We start from the raw sequence: 27,350 nt of genomic DNA, 5'->3' as shown, positions 1-27,350 counted from the left end.
CGATCCCCCCCCCCCCGCCCCACAGGACCGGGGGGGCCCCTCCGAGGGCACTGCTTGCATGCGGAACTAAACAGCGGGCGGTGCGTCACGGGGGGGACATCTGTGTGTGTAGCACCGAGGCAGCATGGGGGACTGATTTAGCGGTGACACCGAGGCGGCATGGGGGGACCGCTGCGGTTGCACGCGGGGTAGGAACCTTAGTGCGGCGGAACGCGCGCGCGGCGGGCACGGGGCCGGGGGGGCGGGCGCGGGGGCGGGCCGGTCCCGGGAGGCGGCGGGGCCGGGCCGGGCCGGGAGGAGCCGGGAAGGGCCGGGAAGGGCCGGGAAGGGCCGGGACGGGCCGGGACAGTCCGAGCGGGACGGGACGGGCCGTGCGTGAGCGGCTCGGCGAGCCCCCGGCGCCCGCGGGCAGCGCCATGGCCGAGACGATCGTGAGTGCGGCCGGGGGAGGGGCGATGAGGCAGCAGATTCCTGCGGGGCCGGGACGGGGGCACCGGGACGGGCCCGGCGGTGCCTGCGCCGGGCAGCGCCCGCGGCGCCGCGGGACGGCCCCTCGTGGTTCTTCTCCCGCGGTTCGGGGCCGGGACACCCCCGGTGTCTCTGAGCCCCGGGCAGGGGCTCGGGGGGGAGGTGGAGAAGGAGCTGGTGGGGCCGGTGAAGGGCTCCCGGTCCCGTCCCAACGGGCTTGTGCCCGGGATGGAAGTTGAGAGAGTGAGAAGGGGTGACGGCGGGACATGGGCAGCTCCCCCCGTGTCCCCCTCCGTGTCCCCTCGTGTGCCCCGTGTCCCCTCCCCACACACGCCGCCCCCTGCCCGTGTCCTCGTTTCCCCCAGGAGCGGTTGAACGGCCCCTTGAGAACAGCTCCAGCCCCTCCACGCCCCGGGACAGCGGGGTTTACCTTTGCCCCTTCCCTGCCTGCACCCGAAGGACTCCCCTGGCCTTCCCCCCCACCCCAGAATCTGCCGGTTTTCCCGTTCCTGAGCTCTGGTTTCCCGGGAGCAGCCCAAGCCTCTCCCCATCTCCTGATTACCAGGGCTCAGCCACGACCAGTGCAGTGCCCAGTAACACCAGTTGGGCTGGTGCCTGCATGAATAACCCCCCCTTGGGAGCTCTGATCCGCCCTCCTGCGGGTTTAATTCCAGCTCTGAGCTCAGAGAAGTATTTTCCTTGGAGATGCTCCTACTGGAGCACTGGGATGGTTCCACCCCTGTACTTGCAGACACCACCCAGTGCTGTCCCCCTGGGTGTTCCCAGAGCCTCTGGAAGATGGGAATGGGAGGGAGGACCAGGGGAATGCGGGGCTGGGGGCTCAGGGTGGGCTCTGTCCTGCTCCCTGACCCACTGTCTCCTCCCTCCCAGATCATCCGTGTGCAGTCGCCAGAGGGAGTGAAGAGAATCACGGCCACCAAGAGAGAGACGGTGGCAACGTTCCTCAAAAAGGTACCCCAGGACCCCCTGTGCCTCCCCACGGGATGGGGCAGGGCTCCCACTGCTTATCCCATGGGATACCTGTGTTTGACCTCACTGCCAGCAGCACGGGACAGCATTCCAGGGGGAAACTCACACTTCTGTTGGGGTAACTCCTGCTGTTCCAGAGGGAAAAGAACACATTTAAAGAAAATAAACTCCCTCAGCTTCTCTGCTGGGGTCCCCTGGGGTGGGAGCTTTCCCAGGAAGGACGTTTTTTAGGGTTCTCCCAAAGAAGTGGCAGCTGGGAAGCAGAGGGTGACAATGGCACAGGGGAGCTGGGGGATGGTCAAACCAAGGTCCAGGCCTGGCTCAGCTGCTGGATTTGGGCTTGGAATGTCGTTTGGATGTGCTGTATGTGCTGCTGGTTTTCCAAGATGGGTCTGGAGAGAGCAAGGGAGGGATTGAGGGAGCTCTGGGCAGGATTTCCCCCCTGGCTGAGGGAACACGCCGCGTAGGAGCTGTCAGGGGGTCTGGCTGTGGGGTGATGCAGCTGCTCCGTGGTCAGTTTGCTCTTTAGGAGTGAGCAGCTCTCCATTTCATTCCCTCCTGGAACTCCTCTGCAGCCTGGAACCCTCAGACTGGGCTTTCTTTGTTCTCCTTGTGAGAGGGAAGGGAATGGGAGCAGCCCAAAACCTGCTCTCTGTGAGTCATTTGCTTTGTTTGAAGCCCAGACCCAACAGCATTCCCTGACAGCATTCGTACCTGGCCAGGAAAAATCCTACTGGATTCCAGGGCTGGCTCAGGGACACCCGCTGGAGCCTCTGAGCAGCCTCACCCGAGGTAAAAAAAGCTCTCAGGATCTCTGGAGCCTGTGCAGAACAAGCTGCTGCTTTCCAGGGCTCAGGTTACCCGAGGCAGTGTGGAACAATGGCTGGAAAACACTTCCTGCCAGGACAGAAGCACCTGGAATGGCCTGTTGGTCTGGGGAAGGTTCTGTCCTCTTGCTGAGCCAAACACAAGACCTGTGTGGGTTTATTTCCAGGGTTTGCTTGGAAGAGAAAAGGGGCAAATTTTGCCACCTGAGATCCATGTTTTATCTTAATCCAGGTCTTTCCTACCTGTGCTGTGGATTTTAACCCTGGAATGTTCACCCAGGGAGTGGGGTTGGTGTTTAGGGGGACAGCTGGAATTAGAGAGGCATCAGATTGCTGCTTCCCTACAGGGAATTAACTTGGATCTGCTCCAGAGAAGCTCCAGAAGTGTGCAAGGAATAAGGGATCAGATAATCCTCCCTGTCTCTTGTACCACATCCAGGGAAAAGCCCTAAAAAAGTGACTCTGGCTGTGCTCAGGGTAGAATTGAATCGGGAACCAACTCAAACCTGTTGTTAATGTGTTTTGCCCCAAAAATGGAATTCTGTGGCCTGAGGAGCAGGAGCTGATCCCCGTGAAAGGGTCCCATTCACAGGGATCACTCACTGCTGCAAATCACAGTGGAGCTGACAGGAAAAAAACCTGCTTTTCATGGCTTTGCTCATGTGACAGTTCTTTGTGTCTCATCACATTTGTCCTGGGGGCATTCCCTGTTCCCAAAGCCACAGGGATTATTTTTATTATTAAGAATAAAGACCACTGACTTCAGAATTTGGGGCAAAACTTGTCAAGTAGAGGAACTCTGAACACCATTTTTGAACTGATGTTTTCAAGTGGTCAAATGTGCAAATTATTGTTGCTGGGAAGAGGTGTTGGACTGATCCCGAGTCAATCAGCCTTAAACTGAGCAGGGAAAACCAGCGTGGGGGCTGAGAGGTGGCTGTTGTGGGGGTGAATTCCACGGGAGAGAGGAGGAAAGTGGGGATAAACAGGCAGAACAGCGGGAAGAGGTTGAGTGAAGCAGCTGGTTGGTGGGAGCAGAGCTGAGGGCAAAAGACCCACAGAGGTGAAGGTGTGGATGAGGAATTCTGGTCCCAGGAGGATGGGAATGACTTGTTGATGTGGCTGGAGCGAGAAAACAGGGAGAACTGGGATAGTGGAGAAGTTTCTCCCTGCAGTCCTGCAGTGCTTGCCTGGATTTAGATCAAACTCTGCATTTGTGTTGTGTGAGGGAGAGACACATTCTGGGTGTTTAAATTCCTGTTTTAATCCATTACTTTTGTTTCCAGCTGTTTCTTCCATGTCTCCCCATTACCCTGAGCTCAGAACTGTGCTGAATTCCTGCAGTAGGAGTTCCCTGGGATCAGCTCTGGCTCTGAGCCCCTTCCAGCCCTCAGGCACCTCACACCTTGTCCTTCTCCCCTGTCTTTCAGGTCGCCAAGGAATTTGGCTTCAGGAATAATGGCTTTTCCGTGTACACCAACAGGAACAGGACAGGGGAGATCACAGCAGCCCAGAACAAATCCCTCAACCTGCTCAAAATCAAGTGAGTCCCCATGGGAAGGATTTTTTCCAGCGTGGGGGGCTCTGCTTGGAGCTTCCAAAATGCGCAGGGGTGGGAAAAATCACATCCCATGTGCAGCGTGTCCCTGGAATGTGCCAGCTGGGAAGGCTGTGACTTGATCCACACAGGATCCACACTACTCCTTTGCCCTCCTGGAGCTGTTGCCTCTCTCCATAGGTTCCCTTTGCCTTTTTCTCCATCTTTTCCCCTCGGTTGTGTCTCTTGATGGAAGGGTTTTGCGTTTATTGTGGCAAATGACCAGAGCAGCAGGAAGAGGTGGCTGATGGAGCAGCTTCCAACTGCCACCTGAGCTAGTCTGATTATACTTTGGACACATTCCATGCTCTTCCATGTTCCAGGAGGTTGGCTGCCTGTTGGGAAGCAGCTCCAGCTTCCTGAGTGCTGTTTCTCACCTCTCCCACTACCTGTGTGCTGTCTCCCACCCCTGCAGGCACGGGGATATGCTGTTCCTGTACCCCCTGAGCCCAGCTGGCTCCTCCTCAGAGACCATGGACACCTCTGTCTCCCAAAATTCCCGGCCTGGGGCTGCCCCCCAGGTGGTGGAGGATGAGATCGACCAGTACCTGATCAAGCAGGATGGGAAGATTTACCGGAACCGAGACCAGCAGCTGTGAGTGGGGGGGTGTTGTGTGTGTTCCTGCTGTATCCAGAGTTTGGAATGTCATGTCTGAGCCCAGCAGCCAGGGAATGTCCCAAGCAGGAGCACTCTGAGCCCTCAGATCCAGCCACTTCTCATAAAGGGGAACACAGAAGCGAGGGGAATGAGTGGAAGTGTCCCATGACAGAGATGTGGAATTGAGACTTGGGTCTTTCCCTGCTTAGTTTTTTACTTCCTTTCCATCACGTGCCCTTCTGACCTTTGTGAAACCAGGGAGTCCCTTTTGCTCACAAAAATGCACCAAAGTCCCACTTTTCAAAGCTCCTCCATGCAAGAGCCCTTGGGAAACAAAGCAGCTTCTACTTGTGTAAAAACAATACAACAATGGGTTAAACCCACCCAAAATCTACACTGGTGCTGCTAAAACACCCCCTGGATGGGTGATGGGGTTTTATTGCTCAGCATTAACATCCCATTTGGGTCCCACTTGTGGCCTTGGGACTGGAACCCTCTGGAAAGAGACTCCTGAAAGGGTTTGAGGGAAAATTTTAAAGGCAACCAGGAATTGTTGCTGAAACAGAATCATCTGCCCTTCCCTGTGGTGTTGTCCCCCATATGGTTTATCCTCAGTGCTGCAGCAGCAGGGAAATGTGTGGAAAATCCTCTCTGACCTTCCTAGGCTGACCATAAGTGATGAGATGTCACATTATTGAAGCAATAAAGGCAAAACCCACCACTCTGTGGTGAAAACATTGTCTTGAACTTGCCCACACTTTTCAGGGAATCAATGAAGTTGTTCCTAGCAGGGAGCCAAAGCCCAGGGGTGAGTATTTAGGATAAAAGGAGGTGTCTGGGCTTGTTCCCGGGTTTGGGAGGGTGGATCAATCTCAAGTGAAGGATGCCGAGTGCATTAGCAGCATTTAGGGCTCCTTTCTGTACATTATCTGCCACAAAATCTCCTTAAAATCAATCCTGCAACTGGATCCCATCCATTGTCTCCACACACCAATCTCCAGAGCCCTTCCTTTGGAAAGCAGCACTGACTTAGTGCTGGGGGGGATTTTATTGTTGGTTTAGGGTTTCTTTAAAACAATCACCATAGAAGGAGAGGTTTTCTCCTCTAACTCTGCCCTGCGGGGTTTATCTGCCCAAAAAACACACACTTGGTTGTTCCAGCCCATCCTCCAGTGCCTGATAAAGGATGAATGTTTTGGGTGGCTTTTTGTTAAAACCTGCCCTGCCACGTGGCCTGGAGATTCTTTGAATTTGAAGGGTCTGAATTCTTTGAACTTGAAGGGTTGTGAAACCTGACCTGACGTGGATTCAGGTGATTTTTGGGACAGCAGAGCCTCTTCCCAGGGACATAAGGAGGGTTTGATCTTGACCTGAGACTCTCAGGTTTAACTTCAACCTGGACAAGATAATTCAAGTCCAATTCATCAGGAACTGGAGTGACAGGACAAGGAGGGATGGGTTCAAGCTGAAAGAGGGGAAATTTAGGTTAGATATTAGGAAAAAATTCCACCCTGTGAGAGTGGGGAGGCCCTGGCACAGGTTGCCCAGAGAAGCTGTGGCTGCCCCATCCCTGGAAGTGTCCAAGGCCAGGTTGGACAGGGCTTGGAGCAATCTGGGCTAGTGGACGGTGCAGGAAGTGGAACTGGATGATCTTTAATGCCTCTTCAAACCCAAACCATTCCATCATTCCATGACCCCTCTGTAGCATTCCCTGGGGGCTGGAGAATTGCTCAGAGCTCATGTAGCTCTTCCACACCAAAATTACTCGAGAGCAACTCCTACAGTCTGATTTTTCTGTTATCAAAGAAGATTTAACCCCACTTCAGTTCCCATATTAAATAAGATTTATTCCTCCTTCACTTCCCATATTAAATGAGATTTAACCCCATTTTTCTCTCTCTCTGCCCAGGTGTCGTCACGGCCCCCTGGGTAAATGTGTTCACTGTGTCCCACTCGAGGTAAGAGCCCCAGGAGGGTGCTACAAACTCACACCAGTTTCTCCCAGTATGAACATTTTTCCTAGGAGGGGAACACTTTTCCGGGCTGGAATCCTGCTGTGCACTGCTGGCTCTGGGATCACTAAAGCTCCAGGCCTTTGTGGCCCCGGGTTTATCATGGTTAATGATGGTTTTCTGCAATAATGAGTTTAACAGAAAGTGCTTTAAAAAGTGCTCCATTTTTCCTCCCTCTTCATTTTTTCCTGTATCTTCTTGTTTCGTCCCTTCTCTCATGTATCCCAGCACTTCCCAGTTGAACCACCTGGCACAGGTTGCCCAGAGAAGCTGTGGCTGCCCCGTCCCTGGAAGTGTACAAGGCCAGGTTGGACAGGGCTTGGAGCAACCTGGGCTAGTGGAAGGTGTCCCTGCCCATGGCAGGGCGTGGGGCTGGATGATCTTTAAGGTCCCTTCCAACCCAAACCATTCCATGATTTCATGATTATTCAGCTTGAAGCAGCTTTAGCCTCCAAACGTGCTGGGCTGTGTAATTTATGGCACGAAGCAGCAGCCACCCCACCAAAGGGGATCCTGGCCATTCCAGGATGGCTGTTCCCCACTGCTGGAAGTGCTCTGGAAGCCCTTGGCCATGTTGGAACAGCTGTGTCCTTGTTTGTTGTTAGATATCGAAAGGAAAAGGCTTTTTGCCTTTGAGGCTCGTTCTGATTTGTGGAGCCAATCTGTTACCAGGGCAGGAGGCGACCATAAAACTCGCCGTTGTGAAGCTGCACTGTTTGTATCCCAGTAGTAGCTGCCTTGAAAATGAGCCTGAATTTCCTTGATTGCTTCCACATTGGTGGGGTTGACTCTGGAACATCCATTTGCTCAGTGATCAGGGTGTTATCAGACAGGTGCCTGACCTGCCTTTGCTCTGTGTGGTGTTTTTGGCAGCCGTTCGATGAGGATTATTTGAACCATCTGGAGCCTCCTGTGAAGCACATGTCATTCCATGCCTACATCAGGAAGCTGACCGGAGGGGCAGACAAGTAAGAAAAGCTCTGGGTTTAAGGGAATCTGGTTGTAGCTTCTTTTTTTTTGTTTTAAACACAAATGAGAGTACAGACAGATCTCAGTGTGGGATACGAGGATTGAATGGCAAACTGAGGAGGAAACGTGTTGAAAAATAAAAGAAAAAAGGAAAAGGCGGGGGGAAAAAATAATCTGGCTTTTTATTTTAGGGGTTTTATTCTTTCTAGTTTTCCTTTTTTTTCTGTGGCAATGTAATTACTTCCAGGAAACACTCCTGATGGGGGGAGAAGGCCAGATGGAAGGAAGGAGGTTCCCTAGTTACACCAAGCTCCAAGGCTGGTTCTCAAATTCCACGGACATAAGTTACACAGAGGTGTATCTCCATGCTATTCCTAAATACCACTGGGATTTTTTAAATCTCTCTGGGAGATGCAGCCCAAGTCCGTGATACTTCCATTTGAAGGGAACTTCCCTTTCCAGGAAACCTCATGAACATGAAAGGAGCTCTGATTTGCCCGAGTGCTACAACCTATTACTTCCCATGTGCTCCATAAATTACTGCTCCAAAAGCATTTGCTGTGGTAACAGCAGCCTTCTCTTCCCCCATTTCCCTTCTCTTCCCCCATTTCCCTTCTTTTCCCCCCTTTTCTCTTCCCCCCTCTCCCAGGGGGAAGTTTGTAGCCCTGGAGAACATCAGCTGTAAGATCAAGTCGGGGTGTGAGGGACACCCTCCCTGGCCAGAGGGGATCTGCACCAAGTGCCAGCCCAGCGCCATCACCCTCAACAGACAGGTGAGACTGAGCTCATGGCACCTCACAGGGGCCTTGGCTTCCCTTTTGGGAGAGGTGACTTCCAGAACAGCCAGCCTGGAGCACGAAGCCTCTAGGTGTCAGGGAAATCCTGCCCAGCTTCTTCAGGCCTTGCAATAAAGGGTTCCAAAATGTCCTGGGTCAACAGTTTCTTCCCAGTGTGGAGGACTGAGCTGGCAGCACTAGTGATGAATCCTGCTGTTTTTCCTCAGGGGATCCCAAAGGCCACTCAGCTTCTTGTTTCCTCTTGAATTTCAGTGTCATTTTACCTGCAAAGGCTCTTGGGGTGAAGGTCCCAGTAGAGACCCCGAGGTGCCGGGGATGCTCAGCACATCCCACACTCCAGCCCGTGGTGGGACCTGCTGGGCAGGGAGCAGTGCTGAGGGGTGGGAGCTGAGCAGAGGGGAGAGGGAGGGAGCCCCCAGCTTCCCCCACGCCTGCTGTGGCAGGATCCCGCTCCAGAGGGGTGGTGTGAGTGAGTCCTGGGAAGGCACCGGAGCCAGCGGAGGACGGCCTGACGCTTGAACTTTGTCAAACAGAAATACAGGCATGTTGACAACATCATGTTTGAGAACCACACAATTGCAGATCGCTTCCTAGACTTCTGGAGGAAGACAGGGAACCAGCATCTGGGATATCTGTACGGCCGGTACACGGAGCACAAAGACATCCCGCTGGGCATCCGGGCAGAGGTGGCGGCCATCTATGAACCCCCCCAGGTGAGCCCCCGCTGCTCCCGGGGTCCCCTCGTGGTTGGGGGACACAGAAACACCTGCTGAGTGTGGGAGAACCTCACTCGTTTCCAGCCGCAGCTCCACAAGGAAAACTGTCCCGAGGAAAAGATGATGGGATTTATGTCCTTAATGTCACCATCAGCTACTGCCACCAAGAGATTTTTAAACCCAGATTTGCTTTTTGTTGGTTCCCCGCCTTTTTTCCACATTATTCTTATTTATATTATTTCTTATTATGTATTTATAATATATTATGATATTATTATGTTTATTTAATACTATGTTATATTATTTTATAAGTTACATTTTTATATTATATTTTATTAACATATTCTTTTTAATATCTATTTCTCTTTATGTTATATGTATTACATTCCTCTGTGTTCAAATTATTTAAATCCAGGGTGACTGTAAAAGTGGATTTCACTTTTCATCTTCCCTTGTTTCCTGGATTTCCAGGAAATTTTAAGAAATTCTGTGCTAGGAAAAAACAGTTGCAGCCCTTGCTGCAATTCCTTCCCAGCTCTCTGGGAAAATTTAAGCAGCTTAATTAGACAGAATGAAATCCAAATGATTTGAAGGCAGAACGGTGGAGAGGCTGAGGCTGAGTTGGGCTGGAGTCCCCACTAGATGGGGCACGGCACCGCTTGGCTTCACACGGTCTGAGCCCTCCTCCTGTGCTTCCTTCATCCTGGTGACTCCTGCAGCATGGCCAGAGTGAAATCCAACAGATTGCCAGTGGAAGAGGAACAAATGGATCCTTGGGAATGTGTGTGAGAGCAGAGTTGCAAGGGGAGGTCTCTGGGGTGACACCATGCTCTGCCTCACTCCCCACAGTGGTTATCCTGGTTTTTTTTCCTGTTCTCTCTCACTAACGGGTGTCTCTCTGCTGCAGATCGGGACACAGAACAGCCTGGAGATCCTGGAGGATCCGAAAGCCGAGGTCGTGGATGAGATCGCGGCAAAGCTTGGCCTGAGGAAGGTCAGGATGTGTTGGATCTTGTGTGTCTGTGTGTGGCAGGGAAAGAAATCAGCAGACCAAGACCTTTTGGGTTACCTAAATCTCACTTAAGTGTCAGCAACTTTTTAAGATATAAAATATACATTTTTAGGTATAAAACCCCAAACCAGAGGGTTTTCCTGAGCACACACCCCTCACGGGGCATTGCAGCTGCAGTTGGAGTCACGAGGGACATCAGAGGCTGGAGCAAAGCAACAGAAACACCATTTTCCCTTTCTTTCCCCTCAGACAGGAGCCGCTCCTGGGAGCATCTCCCAGGCAAGTGCTAATTTGGCACAGATGGAGCTGGAGTTGCTTCCGTGCTCTTTTTCCAGGAGCAGGGGCTCCTCTTGGATTTTATTGCCCTCCATGGGGTCTCTTGGTGCTGTAGGGAGTGAGTTGTGTGGTTTAGGGGTGCAGGTCCCCCTCAGTTCCATCCTGCCAGTCATCCCTTCGGGGTCCACTGATTTCCTGACATCCCTCAAACCTGCGCTGATATTTTCCGGTTTGGGAGCACCGTTGGTATGGTGGGAATGCCAGGAATGGGATGTACACAAACAAGATTTGACTTGCTAAAGAAAACTCGACTGGGAGAAGGCTCAGTGCAGACTGTAAACATCTGTGGGGAGGGCTTTGTTCTCCCAGATAAGATCTCACCCCTCGCCAGAGGCTGGAGCAAGACTTCTGTGTGTTTTATTTATTACCATGTTTTCCCTCCGCTTCTCCCATCAGATATTTTTAATCCACGGGATTTAACACGTCACTGAGTGCTGGCTGCAGGGTTTGGTCTGTCTGGGCTCTGCAGGGAGCTCTGCCTCAGGAGGGTTAACGCTGTGGGGGCTGGGATTGGCACAGGGGTGGAGAGGGTTCATCCCGAGGTGTGTGTACACATGGCACACGTGTGTGGAAGGGATGCCCACTGCAGGGGTTATTGGTGTGTACATGCACACACCAGTGTGCAACCACAGAAAGCAGGAATGTGTTTTTTGGGTCGGGACAGACTCCAGTTTGGAATGAATCACACTCCAGTATGAGCTTCCTCCTAACCAGAGCCTGTGAGGTTCAAACTGGGATCATGTGAGAGGTTCAAACTGGGACCGCGTGAGCTGCTCCGGGCACTCTGTAGGAATTGCTTTCTGCTGGGGGGTGGGAGGCACAGAGGCCTCTTGCAGCCTCCAGATCTTTCCATGAAAAATATTCCATAGTGAAACATAACACTGCAGGTGCCCTGGCCAGCCAGCTGGCATGCTGCTGCTCCTGGAAATGGGATTCCAAGAGCCCGGCACAGCTGGGAGAGCCATTCCCTGCAGGCAGCGTGCACAGGGCCGAGGGGAGCCAAGAACATCGTGTCCTGTGAGCTGAAAATGTATAAGCTCTTCTGGTTTCCTTCTTGTTTCTTTTTTTTTTTTTTTTTTTTTTTTTTTTTTTTTTTTTGTCCTTTTTTTCCTTAAAGCAACGTTCTCCATCACCCTTTGTAGGTCGGCTGGATATTCACTGACCTGGTCTCTGAGGACACACGGAAAGGCACCGTTCGATACAGCAGGAACAAGGTGAGATCCAGGTGTGACCCAGCTAATTCCAGCCGCTGAGCCAGGGCAGGGCAGGGGTGCAGGTGACACTGGAATTCTTGTGAAATGGGGTTTTTTGGGTGCTTCTGAAGGAAAGGGAGCTTGAACCCTTCCAACTGTTTGGGATTGAGCTGTTTGGAGAGCAGGGAGAGCTGCCTGCAGCCCTTCACCCCTCTAATGAAATGATGCTCATGGAATCATGGAATGGTTTGGGTTGGAAAGGATTTTAAAGCACATCCAGTGCCAGTCCCTTGCCATGGGCAGGGACACCTTCCACTAGCCCAGGTTGCTCCAAGCCCCGTCCAGCCTGGCCTTGGACACTCCCAGGGATGGGAGTTTCTCTGGGCAACCTGTGCCAGGGCCTCACCACCCTCACAGGGAAGGATTTCCTCCCATCTAACCCTGCCCTTTTTAGGATTAATAAAACTCTGTGGAGTAGAGGGAGTGGGGGTGTGAGGTGCAAACCCAGAGTGACTCAGAGGATGTTCCCATGGACTGGGCTTTGTGACACATACGTGGCTCAAACTTCGACCTCCTCAGCTTCCTGTGGTTGTAAACCCAGTGATATCCATATTTGGAAAGTGAAACTTCAGTTTAAAAAAAAAAAAAAATGGTGTGTAAATGTGGGTGGGGACTCTCCATGGGACAGTCCTGAGCCAGCTCAGGGCTGGGGAGCTGACAGGTCACATTCCTGTCCCGGGCTCTGCAGCAGCTTTCCACGAAAGCGTGTTTTCCTGGGGTGTTGGTCGTTTCCCTTGGCTGCAGCCCAGGGAAATAGGTCTGGGCTACGTCACGCTGTCCTTTCGCTGACTGGCACTGGTGCTCTCCCCTCAGGACACGTATTACCTGAGTGCAGAGGAGTGCATCACAGCTGGCAACTTCCAGAACCAGCAGCCCAACATCTGTCGCCTCTCCCCAGATGGGCACTTTGGATCCAAGTTTGTCACGGTTGTGGCTACAGGTATAAACTGGCCCCAGCTCTCTGGGTTACACCTGAGTTACCTCTTGTTAGTAGAAGAATATGCCAAAAATCACACACCCTGATCCCCATCTGTCCTGTTTAACAAGGGTTTTACTCTATCAGCTAAAATACTTTTTCATTCTTTGTTCTATCCTCTCTGCAATTATTACTCATTATTTATTTACCTATTTTTTTTACTTTACAACTGTCTAAAGAAGCTCATATGAGACTCAGACTCACCTCTCTGATCCAGAAATCCCTCTCTGCTTGCAGCCAGGGCAATAACTGGGTCTCACTTCTCTGTTTCAAATCTTTAAGCTCCACGTTCTGTTGCCTGGAAGCAGCAGTGGAGAACCATAACAATCCAGATCCTTAAAGTTGTGGATTAATTCCTCCTTCAGGAAGTTCAGGAGGGACCTTTATCTCCCTTGTGTTGCTGTCAGGGAAACCCTGATGTGGGATTTGAAAACATACTTTTTTGGCTGAATAAAACAGAAGCGCCTGCAAAGTGCTTACGCTTAAAACCTCTGGACTTAGCCATTTTTGGGGAGTCTCCAGAGGCACTGTGGATGGGCTGGGCTGGGAGGGGGGACACTGGCATGTGGTGGGAGGGCTGGAGTGTTCCCAGTTCACTCTGCTCTTCTCCATGAGATGACACATGTCTTCATTTAAACCTTCCCTGGAGCAGAATCGCTGAGTTCTGGGTCTGTTTAACACAATGAAAAACCCTCATGACTTCCAAATAACATCCAGTGTGAAAAGTGAAAGTGGGATGGGATGTTGCCTGCCCTGAGCCTGGCTTTGTAAGGCTTCCCGGGGCCTTTTTTTCAGTGAAAAAGCTCTTTTTCAGTCAACAGGCCCATTCCTGTACATTCCAGACTGCTAAACACATCCATCTCTCATTAAAGATAGATCTGTATCTCTCTTTTTTTATATATATATTTATTTCAGGGGTTTTTTTTTAAACAAGGTGTTTTACTGAGCAAACACACTTTGTTCAGGCCTTCCCCCCGTCCTGGTCTATGTTTAATTTCTAGGAGTGTTTGTTCTGGAGCAGTGAGTGATTGAGGTTACAGATCAAAGGGTAGAAAAGGAATATTTCCTCTTTGCTGTTCCAGCTAATTTCATTCTCCTCTGTTCAATCAGCCCAGCAGGTTTCTATTTAAACACTTGAGTCCTTCCTTTTGTGCCACAGAAATGTATTTGGATAGTTTGCCTCAACTTTGCCTTTAAATCCTCTCCATGGATTAATTCCTATCCCCTCCTGAATTCCTAGCTTTGGAAATAGTAATGTTTTCCTACCATCTGCCTCTATCCTCTCTTTCCAGTTGTATTCCAGTGACACATGACCTGATGTTGCTTACATTATCCAAAGGAAAGCGCCAAGCATGTGATGCCTCCGCGAGCCAGGCTCTTAATTCCCACTTTCCATGTCAGATTTCCACCAAAGCATCCAGGACAGGCTGAGAAAACACTGTTTAGGCCTGACATGACCAGGGGATCTGCAGCTCAGGGTTCCTTGGGAACGCTGTGCCTGGGTTTTGTTTGGAAAAGGAGGAGACAGACACCTGCAGGGTAGTGGGAGGGTGATGCTGTCAGAGCCTCCAAAAGGGCAGCTTCTCCTCCTTGGAGCTCCTGGCAGAGCATTCCTGCTGTCCCCTGGGTCTGTGCTCTTGGGATAGCTCTGGAACTGTGTGTGACTGAAGAAATGTGGAGCTTAGAGGGAATTCTTGCTTAAAGTTCTTCCTGTGCAGCAGCATCAGCAGCTTCATCTCAGTGTTTCTCATTGTTAGCAAGACCCTCGAGTCTAATTCATGGAGTCTTGGAATTAAGGCTGGAAAAGAGCTCCAAACTCATCGAGTCCAACTTTAATGCTGCGCTCGGAGTTACCCTGGGGAAATCACCCCTGTGCAGGATTTTCAGGAAGAATTTCTCCATGAAAAGGGTTGTGCCATGGAGTCCCCATCCCTGGAGGTGTTCAGGGAATGACTGGACGTGGCACTCAGTGCTCTGGGCTGGGTGACAAGGTGGGAATCGGGCACAGTCAGACTCGATGGTCTTGGAGCTCTTTTTCAGCCTCAGTGATCCTGGGATTTTTGACCACTCTCTCCTTTTCCAGGTGGTCCTGACAACCAGGTGCACTTCGAGGGGTACCAGGTGTCGAACCAGTGCATGGCCCTGGTGCGGGACGAGTGCCTCCTGCCCTGCCGGGACGCGCCGGAGCTGGGCTATGCCAAGGAGTCCAGCAGCGAGCAGTACGTGCCTGATGTGTTCTACAAGGTAAGGGTGAGGGCCTGGGCAGCACTGGGATGTGCCCCTGGATCCACACTCTGGTCCTGAGGAGCAGCAGGGAACATGTGCACAACTGAAGCGGGTCCGAAATACTCTCACTTCATAGAATCATGGAATGGTTTGGGTTGGAAGGGACATTAAAGCCCATCTCATTCCACCCCCTGCCATGGGCAGGGACACCTCCCACTATCCCAGGTTGCTCCAACCTGGCCTTGGACACTTCCAGGGATGGAGCAGCCACAACTTCTCTGGGCAACCTGTGCCAGGGCCTCCCCACCCTCATAGCCAAGAATTCCTTCCCAATCTCCCACCTAAACCTGTCCTCTGGCAGTGGGAAGCCATTCCCCCTTGTCCTGTCACTCCAAAGTCCCTCTCCAGCTCTCCTGGAGCCCCTTTAGGGACTGGAAGGGGCTCTAAGGTCTCCCTGGAGCCTTCTCTTCTCCAGGTGAACACCCCCAGCTCTCCCAGCCTGGCTCCAGAGCAGAGGGGCTCCAGCCCTCGGAGCATCTCCGTGACCTCCTCTGGACTCACTCCAGCAGCTCCACGTCCTTCCCATGTTGAGGACTCCAGAGCTGGAAGGGGGTCCCAGGACTATTTGGAGTGTCACTGCTGGTCCCTGCCTGCCGCCCTTTGGGTCTGTTGGTGATGGATGGAATGTCATTATTCCCTTGGCACTTGTTTCTGGAGACCCTCAGCCCCTCGTGTTCCTGCAGGGCCGAGTCAGGAGCTCGGGATCAGGCTCCCTGCGGATGCCGATAGCGCTGCTGCTCCAGCGCGGGGCTGGTGGTGCCCCGTGAGCAGGGACAGAGGAATTAATTAATGGCACTGCTCGCCAGCTAATTAGCCATCCATCACCCATTAATTATCTCCTCCTTGTCGTGCCTGCTCCTGCTGCCTGTATTAAAGCTGTCCCTTAAGGAGCACGGGATAAGGAAAGCTGCCTTCGTTTGGGATGACTGGAATGAGTGGATTGTGCACCAGCAACAGGAATGGAGCTGGTCAGGCTGTTCCTGCATGTCCTGAAACTGGGACTGGGAAGTGCTGATTTCCCTGAGAGACCCCATCATCCACCCCTTAACGCTGAAGTGCTAGCTTGGCTTGGCCTCACAAGGAACACCTCTGGGATCAATCCAGTGCTGGAGAGGGAGGGTAGATGGAATCCCTGCCTCTCTTCCTTCTCGGAGCTGATAAACCGGGGCCAATTAAGATCCAGCAGTGCTGGGGTGTGCAAAGGTTGGCCCCGAACGTGAGGGAGATGAGATCATCTCCTGGCGTGCCCTGATCCCGCTCCGGAGGAGCCCGGGCTGTGCCACACTCGGGCGCATTGCAGGAGGTCCCACAGGTCTGTGTCCCACATGTGGGCCACCCGGGGTGCTGGGAGCAGCAGGAAGCTGGTGGGTGTTCCCAGCAGGGCTTCACTCCCCTCGTAATCTGAAGCAGGGAGATAAACAGAATGGGAACGGATGGCTCCAGCCTTCCGTGGAAATTTCCATGAACCACTGATTCACCAGATCAGGCTGCAGCTGATTTCGGGTTTTAGAACTTCTCTCCCCAGTTGCCCTTTTCACGGAGTGCTCAAGGATGGCTCTGCCGGGTGGGATTATACCTCAGCCTTAAACGGGTTTGGCTCTAGGACCCCTTGATTTTTTCCTAATGTTCTTAAATCTATGTAAAGCTTAGTCACTCCTGGCTTGGGAAACCTTTGGGGTCCCATTAAATGGGCAAGGTTTGGAGTCAGAGACACAACCTCATCTGTCTTGGGCTGGTGACAACAGCCCTGTCCAAGCCTGAGTGAACTCCAGGAGGAGGAAGAATCTGGCAGCACAGGATGGAATCTTTGGGGTCCAGTGCCCTGCTCCCTCTTTGTCCTGGTCTGTGATGGTTCCCCTCTGTCCACCCCCCAGCCAGTTTTGGGGAGAAAGCTGCACTTTGGAGTAGTTGTTTTCCCTTGACTGCGCAACCGTAACTGGTCCAGGGAAAAGTCCATGTGTATTCCCATACAATATCCATCTGAAAAGCCCTTTAGGATGAAAGGAGCTCTACAACTTAGTTCTAATTGAACGAGGACCAGGAGGCCGATATTTGTGAGTGTGGATGTATTTATAGAACAGCCAGATGTGAGGCAGGATCCAGGGAACTTGGATCCACAGCAGGGCCAGTGGATTCACCTCCGGCTTCCAAATGGGAAAAGGTACTGCTTTTCTTCCGTGGAAATGGGAAAGCTGATGGCACTGGCTTTGTCCTGCAGTTTTCCTGAGCCTCCAGCTGTGTGGTTTCTGTATTTCTTTACCATTCTCTTTGCGTTGGCCCCTCGCCTGCTGCTCCGAGGAGCCACCCCCGTGGAATTGGCTTTGGACACGCGGCCGTTGCTCTCCTGGCCCAGGAATGTGAGAGCTCTGCCCCAGCGTGGGAGTTGAGGGTTTTGGGGACTGTGACTACAAGTTACTATGCTCTGAAGTGCTTCCCCAGGTGAAGTTAGCCAGGAGGAAGGACACATCCCCCCCCAGCCTCCCAGGGTGCCTGGGAAGCATCTCAGTGCAGCGTTTCCAGCTGGAACGTTTCACAGCCGGCACGTGCTGCTTGGAGAGCTCAACACACGGAACTCGTGAAGGACTCCATGTTGTCAAGACAGACACGGGTCCGGGTAAAGACTCTGTGAGTGAAGATGATGATGTTGCAACGACCACTTCACCCAGTTTCTCAGCTGGATGAGGGCGAGCCCTTCTGAATGTTCCACACAAGTGTTTTCTGTCCTGTCTGCTGCCCTCGAGCAGCCTCCTCTGTCCATCTGGTTCTGGAAAACAGCTGGATTGATTTGGAGTTCCCTAAGAATGTACCTTGGGTTGATTATTCAGCACTGTGCCCCAGCTGGAGGGATCCCTCCCTGCCTGCACTCTGTTGTCCCTGCTGTCCCCTCCTCCCAGTCCTCTGGCCCAGGAATTCTGACATTGCTGAACTGCTCCACCACTGGGGAAAGAGATTCCTGTGTTTTACAGACCCTTTAAAACCCTTGGATGATTGGATTTGGGGGCTGGCTGTCTTTGTCTCTTATCACTGGTATTTGTGGCAGCTCAAACATGACCGATGTCATCATCATCCTCGAAGTGAGTTGCATTTTACAGCTGCCTTAACATCCTGCAGAGTTTCTTTGGGATGGTTTCATATTCCCCCAGAGTTTCTTTGGGATGGTTTAATATCCCCCCAGAGTTTCTTTGGGATGCTGTAAGACAAAAGCCCTTTACAAGTATTGTGCAAGAGCCCTTTGCCCTCAAGTCCCACACGTGCTCTGAGCCCTGGCCTGGCACCAGTGACACGTGTCCCATCCCGCCCTGGGACAACCCCAAGCCAGGGCCCTGCTTTTATTAGAGCCCAGCGGGACCTCTGAGCCAGGCTGTCCTTCCATGGCACTGGAAATCCTCTTCCCAGGGAGAGCCAGGCTGCAGGGAGCGTTCACTGATGGGGAAGGACTTCCCTGGCTGCCCTCCCACCACGAGCCGCCTTAGCCTTAAATGTCCTGGCTGCTCCGGGGAGGAGGATGCTGGATTAGCTCACCAGGAGTCTCTTGGGAAGGGTTTCAACTCTCCCTGACCTGTCACTTGCTCTTGGAGAAGTCGCTTTGTCTCTGTGCCTCAGCCCCGCTCTCCGTGCGAGGGGCAGGATCGCCCGGCAAAGTGCTGGGAAGTGGCAGAGGGAAGAGCAAGGCTGGGATTTATTCCCACACGGGAAGGACAGGCGGCTGCCGAGCTCCACGGTGCCTTCAGCGAGGGAGCAGGTCGGGAATGACGGCGTGGGATGTGGGATGCTCACAGCCTGGGATGCTGACGGCGTGGGATGCTCACGGCTGTCGAGCCCTGGGACATGGATCCGGAGCCTCCCTCCTGGCTGACACCCGCCCAGGCTCCTCACTTGGCTGCTCCCCTCACCTTCTGTGGATAATCCCAAGACCACCCAGAAGCCTTTCCATCCCACCAAGGTGTGTGACACCAGCTGTGCTCCCACCCTTTTCCCTGTTCTTCCCCATCCCTGTGCAGCTTCTGCCTCCAAACAGTGGTTTGGAAGGCTCTAATCCTAGCCCTGATGCAATCTCCACCAGGATAACTCATTGTCCAGACCTTGCTGATGGATTTTTGTCCAGGAGCCAAATAGCTGTGGCTCTGTTAACCCCTTCCTTGGCTCCCTTTGGAACGAGTGCCACTGGGCTTTGGGGGGCTCAGGCTGCAGCAATAATAGAGCACTGGTGGGGTCCTGGTGATGCCAAGTTCAGGGTAAGGATCTTTCTCCCACCTTGATGTTCATTAAGGCCTTTAAAACATAGTTAAAGGATCCATGGGGGTGGGAGAGGAATGTCAGTGTTTGGGGGGGCTGTTCTGTCAGGACTGGGACACGTCCTCGGCTCAGGGGGAGCGAGGTCCCAGTCTGTGGATGTCTTGGAGTTCTCAGCAGCATGCCATGAAAAAGCAGGCATTTAACATGGAAATCCCCAGAGGGGGAGATTAAAGCCAACAGGTGCTGGAAAAATGTTTCTGCATATTAGAACTTAATTAGATTGGAAAATGAATTCCAGATGGGCTAATTATGCGTGAGTTGTTGCAGGTCCCTTCTTGCAGGGGCAGGATTGTGTTTGGGAAGCTGATTGGATCTGATTCCTGCCTCTTGTGGTATCACTGAGATCTAGGAGCAGGTTGGCTCTGGGGTCCTGTGATCTCCCAAAAAAAGGCTCCACAGCTCCTCCTGCTCCTGTCAGAGCAAGAGAGATCTGAGGCCAGGAGCTCCCAACAACCTGTCATGTGTGAGGAGCAAAGATCCTTATCAGAACTGCTTTTCAAAGGAGCTTCAAAGACTGAAAGGGAGGTTTTTTTTTACAGAGGGAACAGTTCCTGGGGACAGGAGGTGCTTGGGGAGGGGGTCGGGAAGCGGGGCTGTGCCTGGAGGGGAGCAGCGTGCTGGAGCCTGCTGGGGCAAGGTCTGACTGGGAGTACTGGGAGAGCGGGATGGTGCTGGCTGCTGCTCCGCATAGTTGTGCTGTGTAAACACCAGGGAGAGTGGGGGAGTGGTGTTCTCCAGGAGAAAACGGCTGGGGGAAAGGGGAGGGAGAAAGGAGAGAGTCAGCAGCTTGTCCCTGCATGGTGCTCCCTGGCTCAGCCCAAGGAGTGCTGCTCCCATCCCATGGGAGATCTGCTGGAGGAATGGGACTCACAACCTTCTGGGATGACACCTCTGGTCTGGCTTCAGCCACTGAGTCCATGGAAACTCCAATATAGAGTCCCTGACTGGGAATTATGGGCATATGATTTATGTGGGGCTCAATGAATGATTTATACCACGTTAAGTGATGATTTAGGTAGAAAACACAACCCCCTCGTACGGAATCTTTAATGAAAAGTGTCAGTTCTCTGGGATTTATTTCCGAAGCGCCGTTTGAACTCGGCGTGTTTGACATCAATCACGTCTAATTGTCAGGTTATGATTAATGAACATATGCTGGCCGTTTGTCTCCCTAATTAAACTTTATGTTCCCTTCGTCTGGCAAAGCAAAACAAGTTTACGCCGTGGGATGTGCTTGGTTCTAAGGGTCTGGGCATGAGAAAGTGCCTGGATTCCCAATTCCCAGGTGAAGAGTTGGATGAGGGACTCCTGGATTTGCAGAAAGGCAGGTTTGCCTCGGCTAAGGAGGCAGATGTGGCCTGTCCCTCCTTTTTTAGACAGAAGAGCTGCTTAAATGGCATTTAGAATCGTGGAATTATAGGATATCTGGAGTTGGAAGGGCCCATAAGGATCATCAAGTCCAACAACCCCAAGAATCACACCTTGATTTACACTCCTTAGATAATTCCAAGTCCATATCCAGCAGGAGACAAGCCCAAGGTGGTTTGTGACCACACACTCCCTTGGCTCACGAGGAAACAGCGATCCCGTTTCCTGATTCCAGAGATCCTGGAATTACAGAGATCTCCAGCCCCAGAGAGCTACAGGGAATTGGGCAGCCCTTCACCACCCAGCTGGGTTCTTTTCCACCCTCAGTGATCTGCCAGAGCTCAGGATCCTGGGTGGGCATTTCCAGGGCATGATCCCTTGGGCTTCACACCACTTCCATGCTCGGGAATAATCCGACTCTTCCTCTTTCAGGACATAGACAAGTTTGGGAACGAGATCACCCAGCTGGCTCGCCCGCTGCCGGTCGAGTACCTCATCATAGACGTGAGTATTCCATAGTGTTTGCTTCCCACGGGAGGTGGTCAGGGCACAGCAAACCCTTCACCCATCTCTAAAATTCCCACTGGAGGTGGTTCCTGAGACACGCCATCCCCCTCTTTCCACTGCTGCCAGGCATTCCTAGCAGGGAGGTGGCCGCCCTGCTCCGAGGGGCCGGTGTGGTGCCAGGGAACACTCTTGCTTCCCAGGAAGGCACTGCCTGGTGCTTCCCAGGAAGGCACTGCCTGGTGCCTTATCACGGCTCCGCCCTGGCACGGAGCCACACGGCCGGGGAGCAGCTGCCCCACAGATCCGTGTGCTGGGCACTGCCTAAGGAAGGAACTCCAGCTGCCTGTCTTAGAGCAGCAATTAGGGATCCATCTCCTTCAAGTGACTCAGCAGGTTGTCCAGAAATGCCTTTTCTTGGAAGGGGGAATTCACTCTCTGGCACAGTTTGGCCGGAGCAGAGCTGCTGCCAGGCACGGCACGGCTCAGCCCTGGGGCTGGGAAGCAAACTTAACGGCATGGAAGGCAGGAAAGCAAATAATTGGGATGACAGATGATATTGCTGGAGCTGGAGGTGGTGCCAACAACGATTAAATCCACCCGGAGCAACTGCTCTGCTCCAGCTGCCCCTGGCACAGGCAGTGATGGAGCGCAGGGATTCCTGCAGTAGTGAAGGCACCTGTTCCTGGGATACCTGGGCTGTCACTGGGATGGAAACAGAGGGATAGAATGTGTATTAGGATGCCCCCAGGATCCCCCCCTAGCACAGCTGTGCCAGGATCGCTGTATCCCAGTAACCTGTGCAGAGAGGGATGGTCTCCATGGCATCTGTCAGGACCAAGCTCCATCTATGTCCCTCCAGCTTCCTTAGAAACAAGGCTGCTTGGGAGCCAAGGGGATGATGGGATATCACTTTAAATTGAATTAAAAGCCATCAGATCCCCGTAGGATCCCTCACTGTTTGGCTGAGCTGGGATCATAGCCATGGCTGCTCTTGGCTATCCCAAGCCTTGCTTCCCATATCCCACTGGCCTCTGATCATCATTCCTTGGATTTTTTTTTCTTTAGATTACTACAACTTTCCCCAAGGATCCAGTCTACACTTTTTCTATTTCTCAAAATCCATTCCCCATCGAGAACCGTGATGTGCTGGGAGAAACTCAGGTGAGGATTGATTCCTGATGGAGCCACTTCCGTAGGGATTGGCGCTGCTTCCCTTGTGCTCACTGACAGCTGCAGAGGGACAGCTGTGCCCTCAAGTCACCCCTTCCCAGTGCAGCTGCCAAACTCCTTCCTGCACAGAGCAGTGTCTGCATGCCAATGCTGATTGCCAGCCGTGTTCCCGACGGCTCCGTGACGGGATCAGGGCTCCCTGTGCCCCCCAGGCAGCACCAGAGGGGCCGAGGGGCTCCAGCCCCACAGAGACACCATGAACCTGCTTCTCCCCACAGACAGGAGAGGGTCTGGGGTCTGTTCTGCTCCCAGAGCACTGCCTTCTCTTCCTGGTTGGAATTTTAAAGCACAGGGCGCTGTTCCTGCAAGAGGCCAGGGCAGAGGATGGGGAGGAAAGGGCTGCTCCATCCCCCTCTGCCCCTTTTCCATAGGGACAGGGCTGGAGTTTCCTGGCCCCACTGAGCACTTCTTGGCTCTGTGTGCACTGGAGTTGGTCAGGAAAAGCTGGTGTGGGTGCAGAGATCCCTTTCCCTGGAAGTTGTTAGCTGGAATTCAATCAGCCAGCCTGGGATCTGATTTTGGGATCATCCCTGCACATTGCAGCCAATGCCCAGAGGTGCCAGAAATGTCTGGTAGTGCATCAAAATAGGAAGTGACTTCTCTTCATTACTGTCCCCTCTCTCCAGGACTTCCACAGCTTGGCCACGTACCTGTCCCAAAACACATCCTCCATTTTCCTAGACATCATTTCTGATTTCCATCTGCTCCTCTTCCTGGTCACAAACGAGGTCATGCCTCTGCGGGTACGTAGTGGGGTGGGGAGAGTCCTGTCCCTATCCATCCTCCCCATCCCAGGTCCCTCAGGTGGGTGGGGGTGACCATTCCTGCCATCCTGTGTCCCTGGGCGGGTCCCATTGCTGTCTTTTCCCAGCTGAGCTGTTGGGAGAAGGGTAAAAAAGTTTTAAAACCCTTTTAAAACCCCCGAGCTGTTGGGAGCACTGAGGGGGGTGTTTGTCCACATGATTCCAGAGCCAACTTGGCTGCGGCTCCCAGAGCTGGAAACGTTTTAAAAATTATCTCAGAATGAGGAATTCTGTGGGAACGAGAGCAGAGCCCCCAGACCATGGTGGGGCCAGGAGTGTCCTGGCAGTGCAGCTCTGCTGCCCTTGGCCGGGCACTGCGGGCCTGGCAGCTGCCCCGGCACCACCGGAGCTTCCCGGTGGGATCCAGCTGGGCCGTGTTGGCTGGAGGCTGCGCATGTGTGAGGCAGCCAGGATGACCCTGGGCAGCTGGAGATCGGGATGGGGATGGGGATGGGGGCTGGAGTGCTCCAGCGTGGAGGATTTGCCCCTCTGGAAGTCAGGATTGCTGTGCAGCACCGGCACACTATCCCAAAGCAGTAGGTCATACATCCTGGAAGCAGAGGAACGGAATCTTCTGGGATGTGGGGTCTGTCTGACTGTTGAGGGGAGCAGAGGGATAAACTGGGACACTCCAAGGATCTCAGGAAAGGGAGAACAGCTCAGGCTCAGGGTCCTGCCTTGCCGTGCTAGGGAAGGAGGGCACATCCCTGGTCACAGCTTCCAGTGGGACACTGGAGGGGTCACAGTGCTCATTTCCCTCCTGTGGCTTCCAGGACAGCATCAGCTTGTTGCTGGAAGCCGTGAGGACCAAAAATGAGGAGCTTGCACAGACCTGGAAAAAATCTGAGCAGTGGGCGACCATCGAGCAGCTCTGCAGTAAGAGGGGGGTCCCTGGGGCGGGGGGGTCCCTTGTCCCTTGGCAGAGCTGGCTGGGGGCTGTGTGTGGTGCTGTTCCCAAGCCCCTAAAGCGGCTGCTGGAGGCTCCAGGGGGAGGAAAGCTGTTGCTAGGTCATGGAATCGTGGAATGGTTTGGGTGGGAAGGAACCTTAAAGCTCATCCCACCCCCTGCCATGGGCAGAGACACCTTCCCCTAGACCAGGTTGCTCCAAGCCCCCTGGAACACTCCCAGGGTTGGGACCGGAGGGGCTGCGGGGTAGGCTGTGCAGGGATCCCAGCGCTCCCTCCGGGCTCTTTCCGCAGGCACGGTGGGTGTCCCGCTCTCGGGAATGCAGGAATACGGCGCCATGGGGGGCTCGTCGCACGCCGTGGCCGCAGCCATGTGGCCCTGCCAGCACTGCACCTTCATGAACCAGCCGGGCACGGACCACTGCGAGATGTGCAGCCTGCCCCGTTCCTAGCCCCGCTCCCGCCCCGAGCCTCCCCGGAGCAGCCGGCGCGGCGCTTGTCCCTCCCCTTCCTCCCTTCAGCTTCCAGCTCCGGCTGCGGAGCCGGGCACGGGGTGGCTCCAGCCCCCCAGTTACTCCTCGCTCCCTTTCGGGGGCCATCCCGGAGCCGCTTGGTGCTCCCAGCCCGGAGAACTGACGCTTCCCCTCAGCCCGTGCCCCGGGCTGCCCCCCCCATCCCCACTGCTGCCAGCCTGCCAGGGGGCTCAGGGGGTGTCCGTGCCCACTTCCCTCCTGAGGAGATGGGGAGGCTTTGGCATCTCCCTGCCTGCAGCTTTGCTCCCGTTCCCTGCCCGTGTGGGTGCCCGGATCCCAACAGCTCCGGCACCGACTGGCCCCGGCGGGGTGGGCAGGTGGCTTTGATGTTCCCGGAGCGGGACGGGACACCGGGCACAGGGTGGGCTCTCAGCTTGGCACCCTGTGGGGACTGCAGGAGGAGTGTCCCCACCGGGTGCTGTGTCACCCCACAGAGCCTGAGTGGGCTCCCGAGGAAGGGGTGACAGGACAGCCACGTAACCTGGGCACCCACCTCACCTCTGGTGTGTCCCAGGAGCTGGTGCCTTCCTTCCCCCATGCCCTCGTCCCTCTGGAGCGTGTCCTGGCCGGAGCTGGGACTTGGGGCTCTTGCCCCCACCCTCCCTTTAGCCCCTGGCTGGAGCTGCCCCCGGACAGAGGTGGATGATGGAGGTGCCTGTCCTGGAGCCTCCCTGTCCTGTCTCTGCGGCTCTGGTTCAATCCCAGGGGCACTGGGATTGTGTCCCATCATGGGAGGGGGGCTGAAGGCCCCTTCCTGCTCCAGGACAGGGTGTCCTGGCGTCCAGCAGGGCAGGGACCCTCTGGGCCCCCCGCCCCTCACTGGGGCTCTCCGAAGGCTTCATCCCAAGGCCCGGCTCTGGGCTGCGGTTGCTTTTCCCTGGGTGTGCTGGGGTTTGGGGGTGCAGTGCTGGGGGGCGCCCGGGCAGGGGGGCTGCGAGTAACGTGGAATAAAAGCACCTCAAACCAGAGCCTCCTGCTCTCTGTAACCTCTCCCAGGATGCTCCACATTCCCAACAGGAAAGGGGGGATACCGCACCCCAGTGCCTCTGCGCTCCCTCCCATGAGCTGGGATGGGGCTGGGATGTTCCTTGTTCCCGCTGGGAATGGGCGGACGCTGTGCCCCAGCACCGTGTCATCTACACTCCGTCACCTCTGCTGGCATGGAGCTCCATGGATGCTCCATGTTCCCAACTGGAACAGGCGACACAGCGCTCATAGGGCTGGGATAGTTCCCATTCCCAGCAGGAACTGGTGGGGGCCCTGCTCCCCAGTGCTGTGCCACCTGCACCCCATCACTGCTCGGCATTCCCGGCAGGACTCGTGTGTCCAGGCCGTGTCCGGGCCGTGTCCGGGTCTGTTTGCAATCAGCCCTGGAGCCGTGAGCGGCCGGGCCCGGTGCCAGCCCAGCCTGGAACAGGGGGAGCGGGAGCTGCTGGAGCCAGAGCTGGGGAGCACAGCCCAGAGAGCGGGAGCGGGAGCAGGAGCAGGAGCAGGGCAGGAGCAGGGGGGTGGCACGTGCCCAGCTCGGCCCTTGGGGACACGACAGCCCTGGGGACACCGCGGGGATACAGCCCAGCCATGGCCCGGCTGCTGCTCCCCCTCCTGCTCCTCACGGCCCTGGGGAGCACAGCCAAGCTGAAGCGGCGCCCAGCGGCGTGGGACGATGGAGGAGAGGGTAATTCCCACCCCTGGGACCCTCTTCCCGCTTGGGACCCCCTTCCCACCGGAGCACAGGCACAGGCAGGGGCCTGACGGCAGGGCCTGCCCTGGGCGTGGGGCTGGAGGGGGGGTCCCAGGTGAGGGTCCTGCTCCGGGGGGGGCTGCCCGTGGTCCCACTGGAGCCTCTCCAGCCCAGAGGCCGCTGACCAGGGGCTGTGCCAACCTGACGCTGGTCCTGGACAACTGGAAATTCGCCATCACCTCCCAGCTCCGGAACCTGCTGCTGGCGGACCACCAGACCGTGCTGCCCGACTACGGCAGGTGAGGGGCTGGGGGGGTCTCCCCTGGGGGGCTTGGAGGGTCCCTGGGGAGTGCTCCGGGGTGTCCCTGCCCTGACCCCGCCACCCCTGCAGGATCCCGGCACTGTCGGGAGCCCTGGATGAGCTGTACCGGGATTTCCGTGCCCTGAAGGAGCAGCTGGGGGGGCTCTCGGAGAGATTCGCCCACCTCGAAGCCTCCGTGGAGCAGCTGAGCCGGGCCCGGGGGGCCGCGGCTGCCCTCCCGCGCCGGGGGGGGGTCCCACTGAACCCCCGCAGGGCCCCCGGGACCCCCCAGTGAGGGACCCCCGGCATGGGAGCGGGGGCATCACCTGGGGGGGGCTCAGACAGACCGGGGGCCTTCCCTTGGGGGGGTCCCAGATGGGGGGGGCATTACTTGGGGGGGCCCGGCCAGATTTGGGGAGGGTCACAGACAGACCGGGGCATCACTTGGGGGGCTTAAACTGGGGGGGCAAGAGCAGCACTTAGGGGGGCTCAGACAGACTGGGAGGAGCATCATTTGCGGGGGTCCAAAGGGGGGGGCATCACTTGGCGAGCTCAGTCACTCCTTGGGGAGGGTCAGGGGCATCACTTGGGGGACTCAGCCAGACTCGGGGGGGTCCATCCCCGTGGGTCAAGGTCAGGGTCAGCCTGGGGGGGTCTCTGCCCCTCCCGGGGGTCCCACGCGCCCTCTCTCGCTGCCAATAAAGCCGCTGCCGCCAGCACCGCTTCGCTCCTCTCTGCCCGCGCCCCCGGGCTGGGTGGGGGGTCCCCCATGGTGCGGGGGGTCACCCCCTGGTTTTTTTTGGGGGGGGGACACGAACCCCCGGGTGCCGCCCCCCCCTCCCCGCCCATCCCCACTTTACGGCCCGTCGCAAACTCCCCCCCGCCCAT

The 27,350-nt window shown here is 55.0% G+C and overlaps 1 protein-coding gene across 1 annotated transcript; it reads left to right on the top strand.

Moving 5' to 3' along the window:
- The first annotated feature begins 305 nt into the window (after positions 1–305).
- Positions 306–25,448, top strand: NPLOC4 (NPL4 homolog, ubiquitin recognition factor). The gene is made up of 17 exons (XM_027725368.2): positions 306–431; positions 1,360–1,440; positions 3,716–3,828; positions 4,298–4,477; positions 6,390–6,438; positions 7,366–7,460; positions 8,111–8,234; positions 8,792–8,971; positions 9,882–9,968; positions 11,465–11,536; positions 12,389–12,515; positions 14,635–14,795; positions 20,934–21,005; positions 22,074–22,169; positions 22,865–22,981; positions 23,815–23,917; positions 24,242–25,448. Exons 1-17 carry the CDS (start codon positions 417–419, stop codon positions 24,397–24,399), a joined length of 1,830 nt encoding a protein of 609 aa, XP_027581169.1. The 5' UTR covers positions 306–416; the 3' UTR covers positions 24,400–25,448.
- The last annotated feature ends 1,902 nt before the right edge of the window (positions 25,449–27,350 follow it).

This window comes from Pipra filicauda, unplaced genomic scaffold (assembly GCF_003945595.2).
Source record: "Pipra filicauda isolate LSUMZ 115617 unplaced genomic scaffold, ASM394559v2 scaffold80_size11013439_pilon, whole genome shotgun sequence".
Classification (NCBI taxonomy): Eukaryota; Metazoa; Chordata; class Aves; order Passeriformes; family Pipridae; genus Pipra; species Pipra filicauda.
This window is presented reverse-complemented; position numbering and strand designations above follow the sequence as displayed.

Bases quoted from the DNA above. Each gene is read 5' to 3' on its own strand.
- NPLOC4 (XM_027725368.2), top strand. The intron at 7,461-8,110 runs GTAAGAAAAGCT...CCCCTCTCCCAG, and splicing joins CTGACCGGAGGGGCAGACAA to GGGGAAGTTTGTAGCCCTGG. The intron at 14,796-20,933 runs GTAAGGGTGAGG...TTCCTCTTTCAG, and splicing joins TGCCTGATGTGTTCTACAAG to GACATAGACAAGTTTGGGAA.